The sequence below is a fragment of the Vidua chalybeata genome, chromosome 2 (genome assembly GCF_026979565.1).
Source record: "Vidua chalybeata isolate OUT-0048 chromosome 2, bVidCha1 merged haplotype, whole genome shotgun sequence".
NCBI lineage: Eukaryota > Metazoa > Chordata > Aves > Passeriformes > Viduidae > Vidua > Vidua chalybeata.
The window spans coordinates 82,814,458-82,834,919 of record NC_071531.1 but is presented as its reverse complement, the minus strand read 5'-3'; the positions used below and the strand labels follow the sequence as shown (position 1 = coordinate 82,834,919).

Here is a 20,462-nt window from a genome sequence, read left to right as displayed (position 1 = left end):
GGGAAGGGAAGCTCCCTGGGGAACAATTTTGACCAAAGACACAAAGCCATTCCTTCACTATTTGAAGAATCTTCCAATCTGTTCAGAGAAGGGATGGTGCTAGTTTTTAATACACAATTGAATGCTTGCCTTTTCCTCTAACCCAAGAGCAGGAGAGGTTCCTTCAGTTCTGGAGGTCTTTAATCAAGACTTGAAACTTTCTGCCAGATGGATATTACAACTGAACAGCAGGCATTGCCTTCGGGACATGTTACTGAGCAAAACATAACATTCTGCTGCACCACGACAGTCAAATTAGCCTAACAGTCAGTGCCTCTTGATTTAAAGTCCACAGATTTGTAATCTAGGAGTAACACCCACCATCACAGAATGAGGCACTCAGTTCAGGCTGCTGTGATCTGCAGCCCAACAACACCAATTTCCTGGAGCCAGACTTCTCTGCAAGGTTTGATCTTGAGTTTAAACTGCCTATAGTGGAAGAAATCATAAATCCATCTCACAGGGTGCCAATGGACACTTGCAGATGAGAAAATGCGATGTTGGATACTTGGTTACTGACAGATGTAGCTCTTAGGACCTAACACAGTAATCACTGTCACTATTTATTCAGCTTCAGAGTGAAGCTTAACTTGCTTAAAATATTTGGTTTCTTTCTAGACTAAAGGCCCAGTTCTTCCAAGTGCTTTCTCTGATGGCTCGTTTGATACAAAGGGTGCAATTGCCTTTGTTGCTTAGCTCCCCGGACAGCAATAGCTGTGGGACCTCTTGTGGGCTCTCTTCTAAATTGCATGTGGGGCGTCGAGCACTCGGGAAAATGTTTGTGTTCATTTGTAGGTACATCAGAGAGCCTTTTACTTCACGTGTCTTAGTGTGGATTCCCAGAAGCTTGACAATAAAGTACATCTAAAAGGAGCAATAAACACAAGGAAGGAGATACATTTTAAGAGGGGGAATTTAATTCCTTAGTGATCGTCTTTGGCTTCTTTACACAGACTGCAATGATTATAGAATCACAGAACACTTTGGGTTGGAAGGGACCTTAAAGAGTATCTAGTTCTAAGGCCCCTGTCATGAGCAGGGACATCTCCCACTAGATCGAATTGCTCAAAGCCCCATCCAGCCTGGCCCTGGACGCTTCCAGGGATGGAGCATCCTCGGCTTCTCTGTGCACCCTGTTCCAGCGCCTCAACACCGTCACAGTAAAAAATATCTCCCCTATAGCCAATCTAAATCGATCGTATAAACATCTACACCATGTAAAGGACTTCTCTGCAAGGAGGGCAAGGACAAGTTAGACGTGACTTGCTGCCTTATAGTCAGACTTAGGCTGATGTTCCTCATACACCCCCCCGATTAAAAAGAATGCCTAAGGTACTCCCTTCTCCTCCGCCTGCCATTGTTTCTATCCTCCCCTGTTATCCTTCCAAGGCTCCCAACCCCCTCTCCGTCCCTCCTTGCCCTGGCCCCTGCAGCGCAGCCGCCATTGCTACCGGGGCAGCCACCGCCCCAGCGCACTTCCGCCCCGGCCCCATCATAGCGGACACGCTCGCGCCCCTCTCTATGGTCAGCGCTCCCGTGTCTGAGGCCCGCCGCGGGGCATTGTGGGTGCTTGGCGGAATTATGGCGGCGGCGTAGGACTCGGCAGCGCGGGGCGGAGGAGGCCGCGCTGTGAGTACCCGGGAAAGCGGCAGGGAGGCTGCGGGAGGGCTCTGAAGGCGGAGAGGCGGCCCTGGGACAGGGGGTGAGAGGCCGGGCTTCGGCCGGGGCTGACGCTGTGATTTGGAGCCCCCAGTCAGGGCGCAGCCCGGCAAGGCCAAGGAATTCAGCTGCAGGCCGAGCTCGGTCATTCCCTCTTGGCCGATAACTCCTGGTAGCGCTACAGAGGCTTCTTCAAGTATTCCTGAAATCTGAGAGGTTTAACGCTGAGTCTGGGTCTTTGAAGGCCAGACTGTATCCAGACTGATTTAGTCCTGTGAGGAGCGGCTGAGGCTGCTGGGGTTGTTTAGCCTGGAGAAGGCTCAGGGGAACCTTATCGCTTTCTACAACTGCTTGAAAGGAGGTCGGAGCCACTTGGTTGGCCTCTTTTCCCAGGACAAGAGGAAGTGACCTGAAGTTGTGCCAGTGGGGCTTTAGGTTGGACATGAGGAAGAATTTCTTCACCGAAAGGGTGATTGGACATTGGAATGAGCTGCCCAAGGAGATAGTGGAGCCGTTATTCCTCGAGATGTTTAAGGAAAGACTGGATTTGGGCACTTAGTGCCCTGGTCTAGTTGACAAGGCTGTATTTGGTCACAAGCTGAACTCAGCTCAGAGGTCTTTTCCAACCTGATTAATTCTGTAACCCAAGAGAAGCAGGGATGCTTTCCTTTGTTAGTGCTTCCCGAAACTACTGCAGCCACACCAGATCTTGTTCTTTACCTGATTTCATGGATCCCTCCTGTTACATATAATTAGCACAGGATAAGTTATGGGAATAAGTGACTTTCTTGGATCATGGGTCTGGCAGAATGTGTGCCAAGAGATCTAAAATGCTTCACTGAGCTTCCGCTGACTTGTACAGCATTGCTGAAAAGTGTCAGCTGTCCTTGATTAACAAGCCAAGGCTAGTTACCATCTCAGTTCTTTTTAAAGGTGTTCCCCTCTGTTAATTTTGGTTTTTGAGTAGTAGTTCAGTGGCAGTAACTGTTCTGCCTGAGGGAATGTTACTTTGAGCCACACATTATATTATCACTTTGGTGCTGAAGTTGGGTATTTTGTGCTCTCATTCAAAGTGACAAACTAACAAAATAAGCTTGGTTTGGGCTTGCAGGGTCTCCAGGTCCTGTCAGGCAGTGCTGAATGCACTGTATGCTCCCAGGGTGGCTGAGGCTGCTTGGAGCCTGTTTTGCTCTTAGGCACAGAAGAACTGATAAGTAGAAATTTGGGCATCTGTCAGTTTGGTTTTTAGGACATGCTGAGTTCCTGCAGTTCTAGGGGAGAGCTTCTCCCCTAGGTGACAACTTCTCCCTTTTATCCAAGTTTTTTTCCTTGCACTTTATGTAGCCAGGAGTTCATCAGTGGTTAATGATCAGCACAATCCTAGGCACGCTGTGGCCTCTGTGAGCCAGCATTTCTGGTGGTGGCACCTAGCAATGGTCTGGGGAGTAAAGAAGGGCTCTTCCCAGTAGGCAGGCATTTTTGACTGCAGTTTTTCAGATGGGGAAAGAGCTTAGTTACAAGACTGTATTGCTTGCTTTAAGGATGGGAGATGAGTTTCTGGCTGGTGTTATTTACTTTACAAATGTAGCTTCATATTTTAGTTAGAATCCGTGTATCATTTTCCAAGCATATTGAAAGAGACTCTGTTGTGAAACCTGAATAGATTCTGTCCATAAAATGCTACTTAAATTTTGAGGATCGTGTTCTGAGTGACAGCTGGTATACTGTAGTGGGACTTGTCACTGCTTCTTCAGTTCCAGGAGCAAAGTAGCTCCTAATGAGTGTCTTACACTGTGAATTGTAGTAACAACTTGTTTTATCCCTTGATTCTGTAGGAGTGAAGATGACGACAGCAGCAAGGCCAACGTTTGAACCTGCAAGAGGAGGAAGAGGAAAAGGTGAAGGAGACTTAAGCCAGCTATCCAAACAATATTCTAGCAGAGATCTTCCTTCTCATACTAAAATCAAATACAGGTTAGTATCAGTTTTTGAGTGTCAGGGCAAAGCAGGCTGGGAATGACTGTTTTGTTCTGAGTGGTACTCTAAAATTTTCTCAATACATGTTGATCTACTTGACACTGAGCAAGGTCCACAGATTGTGGAGGAGTGCTGAATGAGTGGACTAAAAGTGAAAGTCTCAAAAGCAGAGCTAGGAGCTCAAATGCATTGCAGGTGTTTTGGGGAGGTTTAATTTTAGTGATAATGTGTTGCTGTTTATGTTCACGCATTATCAGAAGATGAACATTGGAGATGAACTTCTTCTTGGGCAGTGAGGTGGAAAGTGAGTTGGCATTGTGGCTGAGCCACAGGGAGTATTGTCACTTGCAGAGCAGGTTGGGATGAGGGAAGTGAAGTTGAGCACATCTTAAAAGCAGGAAAACCACATCATGTGTTTGGCAAAGGACCACTGTGTAAGGGCATTGAGAGGAGGCAGGGGAGCCATGGAATAGAACTCAGGTAGTGGGATGTGTTGGAAGAGCTGATGTTAAACTGCAGGTGGTTTATGCAGGTCCTGGGAGAAGAAATTTCTTTAACCAATGAGAAAGATAATGTGATCTATGGAATATTTTCCTATGTTTGAAATGAATAATGAATTTTTATCTTTTTGAAAGAGTAAATAAAACCTGGAGTCAGTATGATAGAATTTAAATTAAATGTGTCAATCTGAAAATGCTCGTTTTATCTAATTGGTGTTACTCTTGTCAGTGGAATTACTGTTAAGGTATTACTTTTGCACTTTTTTGTGTAGATATTTACCCTGTCACCCGTTCCCTACTGCCCCTTTGGTTTTTAAGAATATATATTCATAAGGGAGCTGAGTGTTCTGGAGAGTACCAAAACAAAGAACATGGGAAGTGCTGTCAAATGTGTTTTGCTGGTATGAGGAAAATTCCTGGTGGTTTGTTTTGTAAAAAATGTGGGATTTGGAACACCAGTCTGTTGCTTTGGAAGAAGTCTGTGGGGATAGGTATGTATGGGAACATAGAATGTATGTTTTAAATCCCTCCTTTTGTGTGAGAGGGAGCATCAAGTGTCTTCTGTTCTTCCTCCCAAATACCTAATAAAAAGTTGTCTCTGTTAAATTGCCAGGACTGCATTACTGCAGGAAAAGTCCAGTGTTTCAATCCCACTCATGTTTGTTTGCATGGCATAGGGTTTGGGGAGATTTTGCAGCTCTAACAATGATTCCAAATTCAGTTTTTTAATTACAAAAGCAAATTAAATGCTTCATCATAAAGACAGGCTGTGCAAACAATGTGTTTATAATGGCTCATTTCTGGGTTTCTTCCAGGCACTCTTACTTCCAGCACTGAGTTCACAGAGAGGTGAAAGCAATTGCTGCTTGTTTTTATTCACTAGTTCTTTTCAAGACATACACAAAAATTTCAGCAGCCTCTAGGTGGAATTTAATCTGGCTCAGATATCTGTAGTTCATTGCTTTTTGCCAGTGTATTGTTACATAAAAGAGGGCTGATATGTATTTACGAGGTGTTTTGCCTGTTCTCCCAACTTTTTTATTATTGGTCATGGTCCGTGCTCATGGAGAAGAAAAGGTTCACGGGAAGGATGTTCTAGTCTTGGTCTTGTCTATAAGTCCTAGAGGTTGGGTTTGCAGCAGCAGCTTTGGGTGGTAAAGCAACGAAAAAAGGTGACCGTGATGTTTGTGGATGTCTACTAGGACACTGGGATTGGACTGCTGGAGAACAGAATATTTCAACATTGTGAAAGACAGACAGATGTTACCATCCTGTTTTCTAGGAATTTAAGTAGGGTCTTTCCATTCATTCAAGAGCCACCAGAAGGAGCAGGAGTGTGTGGCGTGGCAGGTCTGTGTGTGCAATGCATACATACACAGGAGGGCTCTGCTGAAGAGAGAATAAGCATACATTTACATGGAACCCATTTCTGGTTCCCTATCCTTACCTGTTCAGCCCAGGATTTACTGGCCTCCGTGAAAAAATTGTCCCCAGCTGCAGACTGTCAAACTCCAGGCTTTTTCCCCATTTGTTGTTTTAGACAGACCACTCAGGATGCTCCTGAAGAGGTGCGTAACCGTGATTTCAGAAGGGAGCTGGAGGAGAGAGAGCGAGTTGCCGCCAGAGAAAAGAACAGAGACAGACCAACCAGAGGTAAAAGCCGAGAAAGAAAATCCTAACACCTTTGTGAAACTTTGCTCTTGCATGAAATTAGGTGTTGTAGGAAGTTTGCAGTTGCAGACAGCATGTCATGAGAGTAGAATTTAAGGTATTGGCCTGATAGTTCAGAGCTGTTGACCTGCAAGGGAATGTCCACTGGCTTTCCTGCTGGCTTCATGTTAGCAGAAATCTAGGCCAGCCAGTAGAAAAGCATGCCCAGCTGATACAGTAAAATTGTAATAAATTGGCAACAAGTGTTGCCAAGCTAATAAAGGGCTTTTTTTTGTACTTGGATGAGCAAGACAAGAAGGAGAAAGAGTAATGACTCATCTTCTGCTGTTATAGCACCAGTGTAACAATAAATCTGTTTGAAAGTATGCTATTCTTTTCAGATATGGTGAAGTAATAACAAAATCAAAGAGCTTTTTGAGAAATACTAATTTTTAGTATTTAAGTACAACCTCATGTACTTTAGGTTTAGATGTGAACCTATTGCATGGCTTTCAAATTCACAGAAGAAAGTAGATGTGGTTTGGACCAAACTAGCAACAGTAATGCTTTGGGATCATCCTAAATGGGAACCCTCCAGCTGGATATATGTAATAAGAATATTTCTCCACATCTGTTTTTATGGGTTTTTTTCAGATTGAAATAATAATTACTTCAAAAATCGTCTGGAGGCCAAATTGTAAGGTTGGGATGTTATTGCTGCTCTTGAGGCTTCCTCGGGGGAGGAATTAACATGGACATTAAGATTGAGAAGTGAGGGGAAAGTAAGCATAGGTTTGTTTCTCTTACTCTAATGCAAGACAAATTAGGAAGATTTTTGCTTTCTGATATTAGATGCTATTAAATTAAGTGACTTAGACACTTCTTGTTTTTACTCTTACACCATAGAACATACAACATCATCTTCTGTGTCTAAGAAGCCTCGGCTAGACCAGATTCCTGCGGCAAATCTTGATGCAGATGATCCCCTTACTGATGTATGTATCTTCTTTTCTGTCTTCTTTCCTTTCATTACCCTGCCTTAAGGATTTGCTGTTAATACTGTATGTACTTCCACGTTGCCTAAAGATCTCAGACAGGTTCCAATGTATTTTCCTTTTACAGCTTCTGTACTGTGGTGAAAGTCCAGAGTTGGAGGATTCTGGTCCATGCTGTAATGGTATTCTTGGAAATCACAAAAAATCTAGGAAACTGAAAATACCACTTATAGTGTGGGGAATTACCACTGGCTTAGTAAGGGTAGAACTGCTGAGATACCTGCAAATGACTGTCTGCATGAGCAACAAATGCTTGCCTTTGACTATACTTCTTACTGCTGACATCTAGGAGTTAAGTCAAAGGTTTGACAATAAGCTCTGGGCTTTTTAATCCTGTGGTATTCAGTCCCAGCAGTACTGGACAGGTTAATCAGGCACACAGAATGACTTGTATCATAATGATTAGAGAGTGACTGGAGACAGCCATTCTCTTGAGTCTTGTCAGTTACGTAGCATTTTTAATTGCAGTCATCCAAAAAGCACAAACAAGTTTTCCTCTTGACTTTACTATAAAAGAGCAAAAACCCTATTTGTATTGTATTTGTTGCTACCCAAGTACTTCAGAAATCAGTCAGCAGTACTTCAGAAATCAGCCATTCAATTGTAGCCTTAGTTGGGCCGCCCAGGGCCATTTTTTATTAAATTAAACGTCTGGGCTGATTCTTGCCTTCCATTTGTTGCTATTAGGAAGATGATGAAGATGAGGACTTGGAAGACAGTGATGATGATGACACTGCAGCTCTTCTGGCTGAACTGGAAAAAATCAAGAAAGAACGAGCTGAAGAACAAGCTCGAAAGGTAAAGCCTCACACATTAAAAAGCACCTGTTTTTTTGTGAACTGATGTCTATTAAAATTGGTGTGCCTTAAATACTTGGAATGAGTGAGAACTGGTAAACAAAGTTCTGTTCAAACCTCCTCTCAGATACGATGGATTTGTTCTTCTGTCTAAACATTATTAAGATTTTTTTTCTATATAAGACATACTGAATGTTTTACTCACTGAAACATTTTATTCCCTTTTCCTACACTTTGTACAGGAAATGAGTCAAGATAATCTCGATTTCATGTGTAAACCCTCTGCACTCAGCTGTCATACCAAAGGATATAGTGGCATTTGTGAGTTGCATGCAATGCAGGGTAATTTAGTTTGTTAACTAGCTTTTAGGAAACAAGAAATACTATTTTTATGTATGAAATAAAGATGTGTGCTTTTTAGTGCTGCTTCTTATGGCTGCAGGTTTTATACAGTAGTTCTCCTTTTGCAGCTTTGGTGCTGCAAGGAGCACCAATTTGAACTCTAAGACCAGAACTATCTTCATATGATTATAAACAGGCAAATTCATTTGAAAGTTGTCTCTGCAAAACCAAATAATAATACAGCAGTCTTTTCAAAACTGGGAAACTCAATTCACATGTAGCTTTCATACCTCTCTGTAATCTCATTCTACAGACAGAAACACCATGTTCTGCCCTTGAAAGGGGAGCAAAGTCCCCTTTCAAGTAGTTACAGATGCTTTCCTGTGAATGAGATTAAATACTATGCTGGTGGTGCTGTTATGTCCTTGGTGTAAGAGGGATTGTTGGGATGGAGTGCATTAGCAAATTTCCTAACTTGATTGGACTTCTAGGTAACTGGGAGTTTGCACTAGTTTCTTGGAGTTTGTGTTGTCAAACTTACCAGGTTTTAGGTTCATATTGGGTACTGGTTCTAATGTTGTATTGCAACAGAGTTTAGAGTCCAGGTATTTCATCTGCACTGCTGAAACACTCTCCTCTGGCGGTGCAACAGAAGTAGTGGATATATGCAACATTCCCTCATCTGCTTTTACTACGTTCTTTCTCTTTTTGAGTAGGGCTTTAAATAATTTTAGTGCTTTTGTGAAACTTTGGTGCCTTCACCTGGAGTAGTTTTGTATGTTTTTATAAGTATACTCTCAATTAGTGTAAAACAAAACAAAAACCCCAAACCATCAAAAAGTCTGTCTGAAAACCAAGCCACCTGTCACCTGTGTATAAACTTATCTGAGGTATTTTTTTAGAACATGCTAAACAAACACATTAGATGCTGATCAGGAGACTAATCAAAGGCTGCTCTGATAACGTAATGTTTTAGTGCCTCTGAACTACTTGTAACCTTTCCTGTAGCTTAACATACACATACATAGTTCAATGTTTTTCATGAATGCTTAGCTGGCAGTGAACAGGGCTGAGCTTCCAGCAGACAGACACTAGGAACAGCTAGGAGAGGATAATGTTTTAACTGCTGTTGGCAGCATTGTAATTGCAAGCCTGTTCTTGCCTAACAATATAAAAATTTACCTTTAGAATTAACAAGGCCTATAAAACAAGAGAGCTCTGCAGTTTTGCACTTAAATAGTATGCAAGGCTAAAACCTGTACCATGCTGCTTCATTGCAGAAATTGTGCTGCACAAGACTGTTGCTACTTGATTGCCCATCTGGCCTGTGAGAGGTCTTCTGCATTAAAGGATGTCTGAAAGTATCTCTTGTGTCTTTATCTAGGCATTTGAGGCACATCATGAAGCAATGAAATTGTCTTGTAGTAACAACCTGGTGAAAATTACTTAAAAACCCTGTCAACAATTCGACCATGTATTGCTATGTAAAATGTACTAAACTACAAATTAAGTGCAGCCATGTGTAGGAAAGATTTTGACTTCAGTTGTCCTTGCACAGTGCTTAAAATGAAATTGTAGGTTTGTGTGGATTTTCCACTTTGCTTGATAGTTGAAGTTATGCATCAAGATTAAACAGCATAACTTGTCACATTTCAGTGTAGAAAACTTGCATTAGGAAAATAATAGTTAGTAAATTGTACCTCAGATAACCAAGTGCTTGCTTCTTTTATCATGTGTGGAAAGTAGGAATATCATAATCTCTCTGAAATTCTAATTTTGTCACTAGAGGGTGCTAAAAGCCACAAAGTATTTGGGATAGCACTTGTTTTATTTTCCTGTCTCTTAGAGGTATAATGTGTTACCTTCATGGATGTTCTCCTTACCCAGCAGCAGGACTTGTCATGTCCAGTGCTGCCTGCATACTGAATAAAAGCATGTTATTTATTTGCAATAGTGCCCACTATTGCACAGTCAGAATCTAGACCTAAAGTGTTCATCCTTTCACTGATTGGTGGTAGGTAGAGTCTCTTTAAAATTGACATATTCATTAAATAGAGGGTGCTCTACAGGTACCTGAAATTTTATTTTCTTATAATTTTTTGGGGAATAGGAAACTAAGACTATTTTGATAGAAAAAGTAAAAGCCAGAGTGGGGCACAGCCTCGGAAAGAGTCTTTAGGACTAAGGGTCATCTTTGGAAAGAAGTCTTCTGTTTGTTGGCTTTAGTGTACAATCTGTTTAGATTATGCCTTATTTTCCATGGCTTTGGAATAAGGTGTTACAGGCTAAGCGTTTTAGAGTTATTTTATATAAAATCCTTTTTCCTTAAGATGCATGCTATTCCATGTTACTATGTACTGCAAGCCATAATTTAGACCTAATTTTGTAAGTAATCTTGTATTAATAATTCAGATGACTTCAGGATAGCATCTCATGGAAAGTCTTAATTGTTCAATTGCTGTTAATCCAAATCCATGTACAGGAATGCTTTACCTGCTGAAATGCTGCTGTCCATATACAATGTGGGTAAGCCAGTGGCCAGGCAAAGAGAAGCTGTGAATACCTCCCTTCACACTGATCATCATTCTCTAACCCCATTGTTATACAGACAGCTTAATGTGTCTCTTCTTGTCATCTTCTTGGAACATTCCAGGGCCTTAATAAGATAAGTGGATAAACTACAGTAATATATCCCAAACCTGTGCCATATGTAGATTTTTCCCTGGTACTTTAGTTATTTTGATTTATTAAAATGCTAGTCCAATTACTTCTGAGACTTCATTTAGAGTAAACTGTATTTTTGTTAATAGGCTTCACTCATCACTTCGGTGTCCATTATTTAAGCTGCCATTAAAGGAGAACAGCTTCTTTCCAAATGCATCTGTGCTGGAACAGCAGTTAAAAACAAAATATGAGAATCTGCTTTTTACAGGGCGCCCTCTTCTCTGTTAACTTCCCTTATGGGTAACACAAATCTCCATAGAAATCCTCAAAATCTAATTTTGACAATATTAATATTAAGAGGTTCTAATAGTTTGTCAAATAAACAGTTCCTCTGAAAGCTTGTTAATGTTTCAAAATGCTTAGTTCCCTGAAGATATGTATCATTAAATAAATACTATGGATGTTTTTAAAAAATCGTTTGACCGTGGGAGTCCTTCTGATATTTCCTCTGCAATTGTAATCTCAGATTGTTTCTAGCAGACACTAACCTCACCAGGAAATTCTGGTTTTGAAAGCCCTTTCTGTGGAATTATTCTAGGTCTGTATAAAACTGTACAAACACTTAATCAGTGTCTGTGTTAACCATCCATGGATAGGTTTCAGGAAACATGTCAATATTCTAAATTAAGCTTTACAATGTTCTTGTTTTTCAGTTTTCAAGTGTTTCCTTAGAAACTGAGTTAAAATAATTAAAAAGAAACTTCAAACCAGTGAGCAGCTGAATGTATGTGTGCAGTTCTGGAAAACCTGTTTTAATAACCAGTTGTTTTTTGCTTAGCTGAGAGCAGACCTAAAGTTTTCAGTTTGTTTTCTTAACAGTTTTATTTCACCAAGTTTCTCTGTAACTGAATATATTACTTTACCAGTTGTCAGAATAAATCTTAGCTCTACCTGCTGTTTTAGCCATGTCACAGGCTTTCAAATAAAATATCAGAAAATGAGTCTTGATAGATATTAACCTTTTCTGTAAATCTTAAGGGTCTGACTAAAACTAGATCAAATCAGTGATTAAGAAAATTTCAGTAAAGAGGCAAAAGCAGATGGCAGAGTATGTTTCTTCATTCAGTGTTTGAGACATGCCAGGAACACTTAAACCTTGCCAGGAACTAATGGTAATATCCCTTTCCTTGTGGGCAAAATCACAACACAGCTGCATGTGGACACTGCCGTTGTGATTACTTGGTGCTGTTCGTTTTTGAAGTTTCAATTCATTATTTGAATCTCTGTGTTGCACAGAGTTAGTAACTTGCACAGGGTCAGATAACTGGGGTGTATCTGCATTCTTGAATTTCATTCCCTACTGCTAAAGGCAGTGCTGTCACAGTTTGTCATTCAAAAATTAGCATTTAAATCAGGCTATGCAATTTATATATTTTGAAACTTTTTTTCAGCCTTTGATGAAATGTGAGTATTTCAGGTTTTCTTTCAGCTGCTCAACATCTATAAAAATTGAGTAGAATAACTAACTTTAATACAGTGGAGTCATTTGGGGAATTTCAGCACTTTCTGCAAAAGTAGTCTTGCTCTGTGGTAAGGGTAGGAACTATGCTCAAAATAAACATGGTAACAATGTTTTTCTTTCCTATGCAGTCAGAAACAGATATGCCAAACAAAGAAATTCCCAAGATTGCCTCTACCACTTATGTGCCACTTCCCAGCAAGTGTAGTTGACTTAAATCAATGCAATTTTTTTGCTAGCAATAATCAGCTGTAGACAGAATTCAGTTGAGCCTGAAAAGCCAAGTTGTTTGGGACCATGTACAAGTTGTGTCTCGTAACCTGCATGGTGGTGCAGTGGAGATGCAGTCAGCAGAGCCTGGAGTGTGGTTGGTCTCCTGTGTCATAATTTAGCGTGAGCACTAAAAGTTGTCTTGGCTCCCTGTTGTATCCTCTAGGTCTTTGCCAAGATGTGAGCTCAGGTACCTGTGGGGCCATGTCCAGCTGTTGGTGTCTTAACCAAGAGCTAAATCCCTCTTTTAGTCTTACACTAGTGCTTGCAGTATAACACTTCTTAAAAGTGTTATTTCAGCTTTGATTTTTTTTTCTATCACCACATTTTATCACTTAATGCTTTTCTTTGTTATCAGAAATCAAATTATGTCAGGCTGATTGAGGCTGAAGGATATTATGTGGTTTATGTCAAAGCAGATAAAGGTTAGGGTGATGTGTAACATGCCTTTTAAAAATCTTAGTGTAGAAGATTAGAATGTGCATCTGTGTGTAGGAAGTACATGGCAGTACTGTATGCATATTTTTTATTATTCTTAATATTGGCTTTATCTTCCTCTAGTGATTCTGAATATTTGCCATTCAAATGACTGAGTGCTTTTTGCTTCTCTTCATGCATGGTGGAGAGTACTGGAATCATCAGCTTTGTAGGAATTGATGAGATTAAACCTGAAATGGGGAAAGGGAAGGAAGAGGAACTGCAATTATTCCTGAAGAGGCGCTGGCTGACTCCAGTCGATTTTTGACCACTAAAAAATTTGCATGTGAAGGCATTGCAGTTCTCTGTATCTCAGTGGTGTGTGGGTGCATTTTCATGCATCATAAAAACCCAACCCAAAAGAGTAATGTCTGCCTCAGTAAGGTAATGCATGATGCACAGGTTCAGTGACTTTGGGTCATGGCTGAAGTTAATATCTTAGAGGACAAGGCTGTGCCATGCTCTCCGTGCCACCTTCAGAAGGGTTCACCTGGCTGGAGTCCAGCTCTAAAATGAGAAACTGCTGCATCTGTTTGCAAGTATAAACTTGGAAGAAGTTCTCTCCACAGAACCATTTTTCAGTAGAGGACTGTTAATTTCTTACAATGGTCTTAGTAGTGCTACCTTCTCTTGATTAGGAATTTTTCGTCTGTAGCCTTTTCATTTGCTCTCGGTGTTTTTCCCTGGCCTGTTGTATTTTCAAAGCCTCACTTTTAATGGAGCATTGGAGATTAAAGTTAGTGGTGCAGAGCCTACCTCATTTTGGACAACACAGAGAAAACTTCACATGCTTGCATCCAGCTGTAAATTTGCTAATGGTCATAAGCAGTATCTGATCACCTCCTGGGAGGTAGCTGAACATCAGTACTGGGTTTTTGCTTGTTCCAGTATTCTAGATTTTGCTTTCAAAGCAGTGCTTTGCATACAAACAATCTGAGGGCTGCTGGACTTCTGATGGGAGCACATGGCAACAGACTGCAGTAAATGGGGTTTCATGGCTTTTGGCTATTCCATGTTATGTGGAAGGAAGATGGTAAATCAAAGGTTGGCATTCTGTGCATAAGCAACTGCATGCATTTCTTGTCTCTGATCCACAGAGAAAAGTATAATTCGAGTTTATATTTCTAATATGGGAGGAAATTGCTGTTTCATATAAAATATTTTTGTTCTCCATGTTTTCATACTTACTGGGGTGATAATAACAGAAGTTAGACTGCAAATGTTAGATTTAGGACTGTTTGAAAATTCAAAACCTCAGTTGATTTGTGTTAATAACTTCTAATTGTTGTGGTTTGTGTTAAAGCTCCATGGATACAGTAGCAGGAAAGAGCAAGTTTTTCCAAGATATATATTTTAATAAGGGCATTACAGGGCTTGTCCTGAAGCTGTGCTTTGTTTTTGAGCAATGTGCCCTTCTGGGGAGCTTTTCCTGTCCCACTGGCAATTAATTGCAGCTGGTTCTACATTTAATTTGTGAGAAGCAGTGTAATGGTAGGTGTTTTTTCATAACTAAAACTTGAGTAGATTTTGAGAAGTAAAATCTCTACCAGTGATCCTGCATCATCTGCTATTCGTGTGTACATTAAATCCATGTTCTTAAGAAAGCAGAGGTATTTTAAAAGAAAATTTCATAGAATCACAGGATGGTTTGGGTTGGAAGGGACCATAAAGGTCATCTACTTTCAACCCCCTTGCTGTGGGCATGGACACCTTCCACTAGACCAGGTTGCTCAGAGCTCCATCCAGCCTGGCCCTAAACACTTCCAGAGATAGGGCACCCCTCCAAAATTTCACATGCCTGATCAATTTAATGGAAAAATACTGTAAATTATAGTTAATAATAAATAACTTAGTATTGATTAAATGTTAGAAGCTAGAGAACTCTGGCTAGCATCAGCATCAAGTTTAGCATTTAAACCTTGTTAACTCCAGCAGCAAGGAATCTGTTTCCTCTCTTGGGATCTTGTAGAAGTCCTCAGCAATTAATTTTCTGCAGGTGTTTTGTTTGTTTGTTTTTTTTTTTCCCAGCTTGGGGAAAAACCTTGACCTCATGATCTCTTTGTTTTTAGTTTATATAATTTTTAAAAGCCATAGTTTGATTCTCCTGCAATGCTAATGAGGTTTCAGTTTATTTTTTAGCCAGTGTCTTCAGACCATATTTCAGAGTAGGAAACCTACTTAGTCATCCTAATTTAAAGAATTACTTGTTTTCCCTACTAGTTCTTTCATCAAAGAACACTCCCTGCAATATTTGTAAAAGCTTGTGGAAAATATGTAAAATTAATAGTAAACATTAGTTTTGAAGTCTGTAAACATTTAAGTCACTAGATGTGCTAATAGAGCTTAGAAGTGTGGGCAGTAAAATTACTTTGTGTTACTTGTGGTGCATTGCTTCCCTTAGGCCTGAGTTATATGCATTTGACAGTACAAGGACAAGAAAATTTGTCTGCTTCTTAATATTGAAACACTTAAATAGTCTTATGACATCCTCTGTTCATTTCACTGTGGGGTTCTCAATATTCTTTTTAATTGGTCTCTTGGGAAGTTGTAGTAGTAAAATCCAAACAGCTGCTGAAAACAGAAGCTTCAGTGTGCTTATTCCACCTAGTGAATATTGTATGATGTACTGTCTTTTCTCATGAAGATAGAGAAAACCTTTTAATGTGTATATGGTTTTTAATGTAATAAATATGTATATGGTAAAGCTAGAATTTACCTGAATATTTGATGGCACATCAGAGCTAAGTAGAGCCGATAGGAGTGTTGCTAGTTTGACAGTTTATTAGCAAAGTTAAGTTCTGAAGACTATTTGTGCTCCTGTCCTTATTCCCCTCATATGCAAGTGCCAAACACTCTGGAAAATCTGAGCTAAGAATTAAAGCTCCATCTGTGTGAGTGTTCAAAGCTAAATAATGTGTATCTCTACCAACTAGACGAGAAAAGTGGCCTAGAAAAATAATATATCCATTTCTGGTTTTCAGGAACAAGAGCAAAAGGCTGAAGAAGAAAGAATTCGCATGGAGAACATCCTGAGTGGTAACCCACTGCTGAACCTCACTGGACCAGCACAGCCTCAGGCAAACTTCAAAGTTAAAAGGAGGTACTGTGCAGTCTGTGCAGTGACACCCATCCCCTTGCTGAGTCTTGCTGTTCAGAGTCAGAAAATGTTATCACTGTGGCTGGTTTCTATTTCCTTCCTCAGATCTTGCTGCGAGTGTGTAGGAGATAGCTTGGGGTAGAAAAATAGATCATCTTTTCTGAAAGACTAAAATCTAATCCTAATGACTAGTTGTTCTGTAAGAGGGTCAAACCCCATTTTTATGTTCTTGTATATTGCATCTAATTTTCATACAAGCTTACTGAAATTAAAAACTTCTGTGTTTAGGTGGGATGACGATGTTGTCTTCAAGAACTGTGCCAAGGGGATAGACGAAACAAAAAAGGACAAAAGATTCGTCAATGATACTCTGCGATCAGAGTTTCACAAAAAGTTCATGGAAAAATATATTAAGTAGTGCAGTTTTATGTGCAGTAGTGCAGAAGGACTTGGTAGGTCGTGGCTGTTCCCTCCCTTTCCCTCAGAATCTAAGCCTGAATGTTTGGTCATGTATTCTCAAATGCTTTTCCAAGATCAGCAACAACTTCATAATTAATAAGTGCTGTGTCTCTGGAGTTTTTATTCCTGCATATTGTTTCCCTTTACAGTTTTAATTAAACCAGTTTGTGTCTCATGAATGATTTTTTTTTTTCTTCGTGTGTGTTTACTTTTACTGTCCACCTGTAAATGGTAAAAGGGAGAAGCTGATTTGCAATAAATGCTGCTGATCATTTAAATTGCTTTCCAAAATGCCCTGTATTTGTAGTGATGATGGTTTGTAACTTACACAACTTAGATAGATGTTAGTATTAATCAAAGGTGAGGAAGAGCTGAGTATGGTAAGCAGTGTGAGCTGAAAAGAACCATACTTTCTGTAGCAAACTGGACTTCCTCTTAAAAGCTAGTTAGAAACTTAGTTAATCTTTGTTTTTAGTTTCTTTTTTCAGGCTGTATGTGTGTCCTTTAATGGTAATAATAGAATTTTATCAAACAAGTGATACGAAGATACCATAGTACACTTTGTTTACTTCTCTAATGTCCATGTTAACACTTAGGTTGGTATAAAATATGAATGACTGCAAAAAAAAGCTAAAATGTGAAGGGTTTATTTTTTTTCTGTTCTTCTGTCATCTCAGTTGCATTTGAAATTTTGGCCAAGTGATACACTGGATAGGAACATAACATTTTCAAAATGGAGTAGTTACTTCCATGCCTAGGAGGTGACAGTAGCAGAACTCAGATGTATTTATGTAAAATTCTTGCCCTTTTTCTTGCCTGTGTTATGCTCAATTGGGTTTGTTCTCACAGATGCTGTTTCTTAGTATTATTTTCAATTTCTTAATTTGAAAACTTACCTGATTTTCGTAAGAAAGTAAATGTAGAGCACAATGTTTCAGATTTTTGTTTGGCATGACTGGTATCCTGTAAAAGCTTTCCTTAGCTTTAGCTGTGTTTGCCACCCTTTCGCTAAGCTATGCATAGCGTACTAATGCCAGCAGCTCATACCCGCCTTTACTTGGAAATGAGATTTTCAGCATGCTTGGGGTCATGTGAGCTACTGCAGGAATATGTGTTTGTGTTATTTCTGCTGCCTGCCTTACAATAGAAATGATTCTTGGGAAGCAGAAAAATGGGTGTAGTTTGTAAGTCTCGTAGAATAAAGCTACAAAAATCTTGGTGTATAGGCAGCATGTTTAGAAGGTGGGAAGAAAAGAAGTTAGGGGCGGTCCTTGTCAGGGCCTGGCAGTGGAGAAACCAGCTGCTGCTTTAGGTCCAACCTAGCAGCATAGTTGTCATGGCAACACCTAAAAATACGTTGGTCTCGCAGTATTGTGAGATCTGATTGCTGTGCCAAAGTGAGTGAGCGTAGAGTCTTATTGGATGGGGAGACATAGATGGAATGCCAGTTCAATGCCCGCATGGAAAATCACACGTGCAAAATGACCATCATTTGTGTTTCTGAAGTAATGTAACTTTTCTTGGAAAAAATAACTTTAGAGAAGTCAGATGGCTGAGGTTGAATGAAGTCTTCCACAGGCATGCAGGCAGCTGTTCTGCACACCTCCAGGAGCATCCCGTTCTTAAATTGAGGCATAACGCATAGCTGTGCTGGGTCATTTCTCCCAGTAGCTCCCTCCCTTGCAGGTTCTGGAGAAAGATCTGTAGGGACTGCAGAGCTCCAGGCTGCGGCTTCATTTGAGCTTTTTTGTTGGCATTGTTTTTCCACAGAATTTGCAGATTGTATCCCTGATGTTGTCCTTCAAAGCTTTTGTATTTTAGCCTCCTGGAGTGTAAGCTGACCCACAATCTGAGGACTCAGCAAAACACCAACACAATATGCTAATTAAGGAATCTCAAATCTTACCTTTTGGTAGGTTTTGTATCATTAATTACTGAACTTCTTTACTAGTACTGGAAAATCTGAAGTGCTCTGTAATTTTTTTGTCAGGGAAGTGCTTTCAGTATTGATGCTTTATTGATGTTTAATTTTCTACTGTGTATGCATCTAGGAAAAATAAGCAGGTAATTTGTTTTTGTAAAACTGCAGTGTGACTTTGAGTTCTTAAAAAAAAATCAGATTGACATTCTACACCTCTGCTCTCAGCAGAGTTTTTTTCCCAGAACCCCTGTTCAGTATGACAAATAGCTTTCAACAAGGACAGTGGACCTGGCAAAGGCAACTTGTTCCAGGAGGTGAAGTGGAAGAAAGTTAATGTTCAGTATTTCAAGGAAGGCATTATTTTGCAGTTCCTAGCAATCGGGATTGTTCAATCCTGTGTTTTTGTAAGCAACATCTGAACTTACTGTTAACTGGTAACAGTAAGGTAGGTATGTATAGACAAAGCCTATCTGCTTTATAAACAGTTTCCCTATTGTTCATGGCTACCTTTGGAATAGTATTGCAACTGAAAACTAGAATCTATTTTCCATGGGGGCTAATGGTTAAACTTCTAAGGTTTTTTTACAAAGCCTCATCTTTCAAATCTTTCTTGGAGTATGTTTTATACTTCTGAGGGGGTTAATAGTATGAGGAATAAAGCCTAATGATAGTCCTGTAGTTGGAAATAATTGTGCTGTGTGTATACAGGGTTCTAAAACATTTAGTGTCTATTTGTCTTCCTCGAGTAGATGGCTGAATATTACAGGCTTGCTATTGCAACCAGCAGGATTGCCATCTGCATTTTCAGGATTTCACATTGTTATAGGTACCAGGTAAGCATCCTATGAATGCCTAGAAAGAGTTCTTTTTTTAAAAAAAAACCCAACCAGACAAACCTTTTTTGGTGAATTCCAGTTTCTCTGTTCCCTTGTATTTCGTTTGAAGTAAAATCCTGGTGCAGAAGTGATCTGTTTCTTGTTCTGTTTCCCTTGGAGTGTCTCATGGGCCGCCCAGCTGGTGCCTGCTGTGGTGACAGCCCAGTGTCTCTTTTCAGCCAGGCAGGTATCAGTTCCCACTGAGGTGCTGAAATTTCTCTCTACAACTACAAATACCTGAAAGTCTTTCATCTGGAAGAGAGATCTGACACAAGGTCAAAGAATCAAATGCATGGGGGATGTTGCCCTCAAGTGTTTCACTTCAAAGAAATTTAGGATTCAAGCCTTGCAGGGATGTGCTGATGCTCAGAAAGTGCTTCAGACTCAAGTGTTTATTCATATCTGCAGCCAGGGCTAGTTGGAGTGTGAAGTTTTTTTTGGTTTTGTAAGGAAAGTCAGAATCACGTGTGGGCACTTCTCTGATTTTCTTTCTTTCTCATGGCATAGTGCTCTGCAATACAGATTCAGGAGGAGGGAAAGGAAATACCCACAGAAATGTTTTCATCCATGGACGTCCTCATTCCATCTCCTGTCAGCTTCTAGAAGGGACTTTAATTAATTGTTAACTCAAAACCAAAACTCCCTGTCTAATTTTGTCATGCCTATTTGGAAGAAAAATTTTGGGAAGCTTCTTCCAAGGAAACAAAGTCTTCTTGTGAGTTTTGCTGTGAGTTCAGCTGTATCTTCCTTACCAATGCAGATTGACAGGTCATATCTAGTGATAGAAGCAAGTACAGCCTTACAGCCTGTATGTCCCAAGATACAGTGCAAGCAGAGCAGAAAGGGGCTCATCTGGAAAATTCATGTTTCCTAAGAAAGGCTTTGAGCTCTTTTTGAAGTGTGGATAAGCAGAAAAAAGATTAATGTTTCCATACATGGCCCAGTCACTCATTTGAAGTAAATTTTTTTAAAAATCAAAAAACCAACCAAAACCACATTGAATTCTTATGTTGTTCAATCACAGATAGATATTACCATTGTGCTGCTTTCCTCCTTGGACTGAGGTCAGACAGGTTGGCTTTTCTGTATCTCAGACTTGACTTTGTTTTCTTGGCATAGGTGGGTGTATCATGGGATGTAACTCAAGAATAACCATAATAT

The 20,462-nt window shown here is 40.0% G+C and overlaps 1 protein-coding gene across 1 annotated transcript; it reads left to right on the top strand.

Annotated features, from left to right (window-relative positions):
- Positions 1-1,568: 1,568 nt before the first annotated feature.
- CWC15 (CWC15 spliceosome associated protein homolog) lies at positions 1,569-16,684 on the top strand. The gene is made up of 7 exons (XM_053935814.1): positions 1,569-1,668; positions 3,534-3,672; positions 5,716-5,828; positions 6,732-6,820; positions 7,568-7,678; positions 15,931-16,049; positions 16,335-16,684. The coding sequence occupies exons 2-7, from the start codon at positions 3,542-3,544 to the stop codon at positions 16,462-16,464; spliced, it is 693 nt and encodes a 230-aa protein (XP_053791789.1). The 5' UTR covers positions 1,569-1,668; positions 3,534-3,541; the 3' UTR covers positions 16,465-16,684.
- The last annotated feature ends 3,778 nt before the right edge of the window (positions 16,685-20,462 follow it).